At 53.6% G+C, this 4,311-nt stretch overlaps 3 protein-coding genes across 3 annotated transcripts in view; 1 reads left to right on the forward strand and 2 right to left on the reverse strand.

Moving 5' to 3' along the window:
- Positions 1-488, forward strand: part of MAA_09132 (Ribonuclease H-like protein) — a gene marked incomplete at both ends in the record, with an annotated part of 1,843 nt that extends 1,355 nt beyond the window's left edge. Inside the window, one exon of the mRNA XM_007827130.2 lies at positions 9-488. Within this exon, the coding sequence (XP_007825321.2) occupies positions 9-488 (480 nt within the window). The remainder of the gene's footprint in view (positions 1-8) is intronic.
- A 957-nt stretch (positions 489-1,445) lies between these two features.
- Positions 1,446-3,557, reverse strand: MAA_11711 (zinc finger domain-containing protein; the record flags this gene model as incomplete). The annotated part of the gene is made up of 4 exons (XM_011412626.1): positions 1,446-1,885; positions 2,023-2,317; positions 2,372-3,369; positions 3,425-3,557. The coding sequence occupies 4 exons, from the start codon at positions 3,555-3,557 to the stop codon at positions 1,446-1,448; spliced, it is 1,866 nt and encodes a 621-aa protein (XP_011410928.1).
- A 124-nt stretch (positions 3,558-3,681) lies between these two features.
- On the reverse strand, positions 3,682-3,975 carry MAA_11712 (zinc finger domain-containing protein; the record flags this gene model as incomplete). Its single annotated transcript, XM_011412627.1, has 1 exon — positions 3,682-3,975. The coding sequence occupies one exon, from the start codon at positions 3,973-3,975 to the stop codon at positions 3,682-3,684; it is 294 nt and encodes a 97-aa protein (XP_011410929.1).
- Positions 3,976-4,311: the final 336 nt, after the last annotated feature.

Genomic DNA, 4,311 nt, shown 5'->3' on the forward strand with positions numbered 1-4,311 from the left:
TGGCGAAGACGGGATGCGCCCAACCCGAACCCGCAGACGCAGTCCCAACACTGGCCTTCTTGCGAAAGACCGTTAGACAGCGGTCCAAGATCGCGGTCCAAGCCTGGTGGGATGCTTCTGCACCTGATAAGTACAAGCACCTGAACCTCAAGCTCCCTTCTAACTGTCCACCGGAGCTAGCTCTCCCACGTATAATCCTTCACCATCTGCTGGCCGCGAGGACCTATCACGGTGATTTTGCTGACTACCACGAAAGATTACACCACAACAACGCTTGTGTTGCTTGTTCTTGCGGTCAGCGCAAGGCGCCAGCGAATCTCCTCTATTGTCGGAAGATTCAGCCGCGTTGTCTGGATGAGGCTTGCTCCCTCCCCGACCGTGGCGATCAACCAGGCAATAGGAAAAGATTTCGACAAATTCGTCAAGCTGGTGAAGGCAAGCTCTTTCTTCGAAAAGATCTGCCCGCACCACTAGACGAAATCATCTAACACAGCACTGTCGTGCTCCCTTTCCTTTGATTCTTCTCCATCGGCGACAGGCGGAAGGTGGTCAACACCTTTTGTCCGCGCACGCCTCTTCTGGCTGCTACCGCAGCCCGCCCCACAAACCGAGCCGGTCTAGTAGATACTGTTGCAATATGCACAACTAGATACTGTTGCAATATTCACAACTTAATATCACGTGTAACATCATGTGTAGACCCGCAATAGGGTGAGACACCATGGATAGATATCGTGACTACCAACGCTCCCTTCTTTTCCTCCCTTGAATAGAAGATAGACTGAATTGATTATTACACCCCTGTTGCAGTACTGCATCCCCAATTGCCTTGTGATCCCAACAGATACCATCACCTGCACGACCCGCTGACGGGTAACAGAGTAGACTGTGAGCGCCTTTGAGCTGATGCCATGTTAGATAGTGTTATGTTTACGTAGTCTCAAGTAGCAAATTTAGCCACTAGCCTAACACGTCCTGTGCCCCGCTAGGGGACCTGCCAGTGGCATATTAGAGGCTGAGCAAATGTAAAGTTACTTGAATCGTTGGGCTTTAGGAGCTATAGCCACATGTGTAGAATATTCAGATAGGTTAGCGTAGCGGCCCTATAACTAGGGAAAACCCTCCGGGCGTAATAAAGGGGATTTGTTTTCGGCAAGGTGTGAATGTCAATCCAAAGTTTTATCGCTCGTTTCCAAAGCCGCTCTCGCGTGGTCGGGATAGCCGCTTCCGCTTCTGCAATGCTTGTCGCAACTGTGAGAAATGATCCCACGATCGCCCGCGCTCCCACTCTCTGGACGCGATTGATGGGTGCCATGTTCCTGTCCTTGTAGGCGTGCATCCAAATGTTCGAGGCATAGTCTACCACAGGGGCAACCGTGGCCGAGAACAGTTGTCGGGCGGTGACGCAGTCAGTCCCTTCAGTCTCGTCAGTTCCAATGCCGCTTCTAGACTGCTCTTGCGATGTGTTGCTTATACTTGAGCCGGGAATCCATAACCAGGCCCAGAATCTTGACGTGGTCCTTGGGATGGACATCTTGGCCTTTGATTGTGAAGGGGTCATCGCAGACTTTGTTTTTATTCTTCGTAAAATGAATGATTGCCGTTTTTTCTGCCTCGAACGGTGCTCCTCTTCTGCGCTCCCAATCCAAGGCGTTGTCTATAACGTCTTGCAGTTTGGCCCGGTTGAGTTGTACTGTCGGGCTTGCCACCCAGGCTGTGAAATCATCAACAAATGCTATCGCTCCTCCGTTCGCGTCGATGCGCCGTTGGACCAGATCCGCGTTGAAAAATAGGTAGAGGACCGGGGATAACGGCGACCCTTGTGGTAGACCAGCCTGTGGCAAGTCCCGCGCCTCAGAGGTCTGACCGTTAGCTTGCATAGTCGCTGTGCGATTGGAACAAAATGCTTCAATCCATCTGAGCAGGGCATCTGGAATCCCTCGTGCTTTCCAATCTTTGCAGCAGCCTCTCCTTACATACTCCGTTACAGGCTCCCTTCACATCGAAACTAATCAAGCTCACGACATGGCGTCTTCTCCATGCGATGTAAATGTATTCTTGAAGCACCATCAAGGCCTGTTCGGCAGATCGTTGTTTGCGGGCTCCGAAGTGGTTGGTGGGTAGCAATCCGTATGTTTCCACTGCGTGAGAGATCCTCTCTGCTATTACCAATTCCAGGATCTTGCCTAGGGTGGCCAGTAACGAGATGGGCCTCCAAGCTTTTCGCGATTGTGTAGTTTTCCTTTCCGGGTTTCTTTAGAGGGATAATCCTGGCGTGCCTCCATTGATCGGGCAAGACGCCATCATTGATGGATGCCTGGAACAGCGCCAGCACTCTATCCTTGACCACTGGCTACACTTGCCTCCAAACCGCCACAGGCAGACCGTCTTCGCCTGGCGCTTTCCACGGCTTAGCCGTTTTGAGTTGACGTTCTATTTCCTCCATCGTGAGGTCTGGCATCGATACGGCTGCCCTCTGCGGCCGGACCCCTTCATCCTCGATCTGTTCCGGGAGGGGCGGAAAGAAGGTATTTAGTAGTTCCTCCGCCTGTTCTTTACCGTCGAGCGTGCGCGATCCATCGGCCCTGACGAGCTGTGGCACTCTGTCGAAAGCCGCAACTTTGCCAGATTTGAGGTACTTTGCTGCTTGCCAAATGTTGTCGTTGTCGGCAAGGAACTCGTTCCAATGGGATTTCTTCTGCTGTCGAATAGCGTCGTGGTACTGTTTGGCCGCGGCCCTGGCCGTGTTTTCCAGTTCCGTTGTACAGGCCCCTGCACGGCTCTGATTCCTAGCCTGGTTTCGCCAATACGTGTGAATTCGACGGAGTTGCGTCAGATCGGTCATCCACCATCGCTTCGCGTGCGGCGAGGGTTTGGCCCTTGGTGTCAAAGATCGCACGGCTTCGCAAACCACGGACATGAGCCTGTTCGTGTTTTGCTGTACCGTCCCCTGGGTTGGTAGCTTCTCCAAGTTCTCCGCAATCCTCGTATTGATTTGCTTCCAGGGTGCGTTCTTAAAAAGAAGGCGCTCCGGCTGCTGCTGGTCAGGGGTTTCCACCTCAAAAACCGTTTCTATCGCTTGGTGGTCTGACCCATGGTCTGTTTCACGGATTGCACATTTAATCATACTTGTCGCGAGCTCTTCCGAAGCCAGGACTAGCTCAATGGTCGACTCAAATTCTTGTCCTTGCCAGGTCTTCGTGCCCCTAGGAAGAAGACTCCCGAGAGCCAGTTCGTTCATGAGATCAATAATGTCGTCGCCTTCACCTTGCCTCATCCAAGATATGTCGTCTCCGCCCCACAATTGGTCGTGACGGTTGAAGTCCCAACTATCACCCTGCCCCGCGTTCCGTCTGGCCTCCGCGACCACTTTCCGCAAGAGGTCTCAGGTCTCCGCCAGTGTGTGCGAGTCTCCTCCTCCTACATAAACTGACACAACCAAAACCTGTCGCCCAGGCAGCCGCACGACAGCCGCCGCAGTCAAATCCGACGATTCTATCACCATTTGCTCCACCTCTAGATCCTTCCTTATCCAAAGCATGTTCCGGATAGCCCATCTCCCCTCTGCAGCGTAGCGGGAAGGTACGCCGTGAACAACTGCCCCCGAAGACTGACGGAACGAACTTGACTACGACACAGCGGCCCGTGACGAAATAAACCACCAGACTGGCCTTACGCCGGTCAGCATCCGAACCCCACGCCGCGACAATGAACAGCTTCCTCGTCCGTGACGAAATAAACCACCATACTGACCTTACACCGGTCAGCATCCGAACCCCACGCCGCGACAATGAATGGCTTCCGTACAAGACCCTCATCATTTCCTTCATTGAACCAACGAAACGACCTTCGAGTCTGTTCGGTACCAGCCGACCAGCCAGGCTCATCGAGAGCAACAACCCTCCCAAACAGTGTGATAACTGCTGGGACTTTCATACACGACATGCATGCAACAGACAGACACGCTGCACGCATTGTGGAAAGACTGGCCACACCAGTGAAAGCTGCGGTGCGGCCGAGCAATGCGCCAACTGTCTTGGACCACACACCGCAGAGCTCGCGAACTGCCCAGCTCGACCACCGGCCACACCATTGTAAGCTGTGGTGCGGCCGAGCAATGCGCCAACTGTCTTGGACCACACACCGCAGAGCTCGCGAACTGCCCAGCTCGACCAAAGAAAATGCGCGGTCTTTACCATCGCCTTTCAAGGGAACAACGATCGGTCGTCAGACAGATGGGCTCCCAGCTCTTCCAGCAACACCAGGCGGTACAGCAGCGACAGCAATCGCAGGCGACACCCAACGAACACA

Source organism: Metarhizium robertsii (genome assembly GCF_000187425.2).
Source record: "Metarhizium robertsii ARSEF 23 chromosome Unknown MAA_Scf_15, whole genome shotgun sequence".
In the NCBI taxonomy this organism is placed as follows: domain Eukaryota; kingdom Fungi; phylum Ascomycota; class Sordariomycetes; order Hypocreales; family Clavicipitaceae; genus Metarhizium; species Metarhizium robertsii.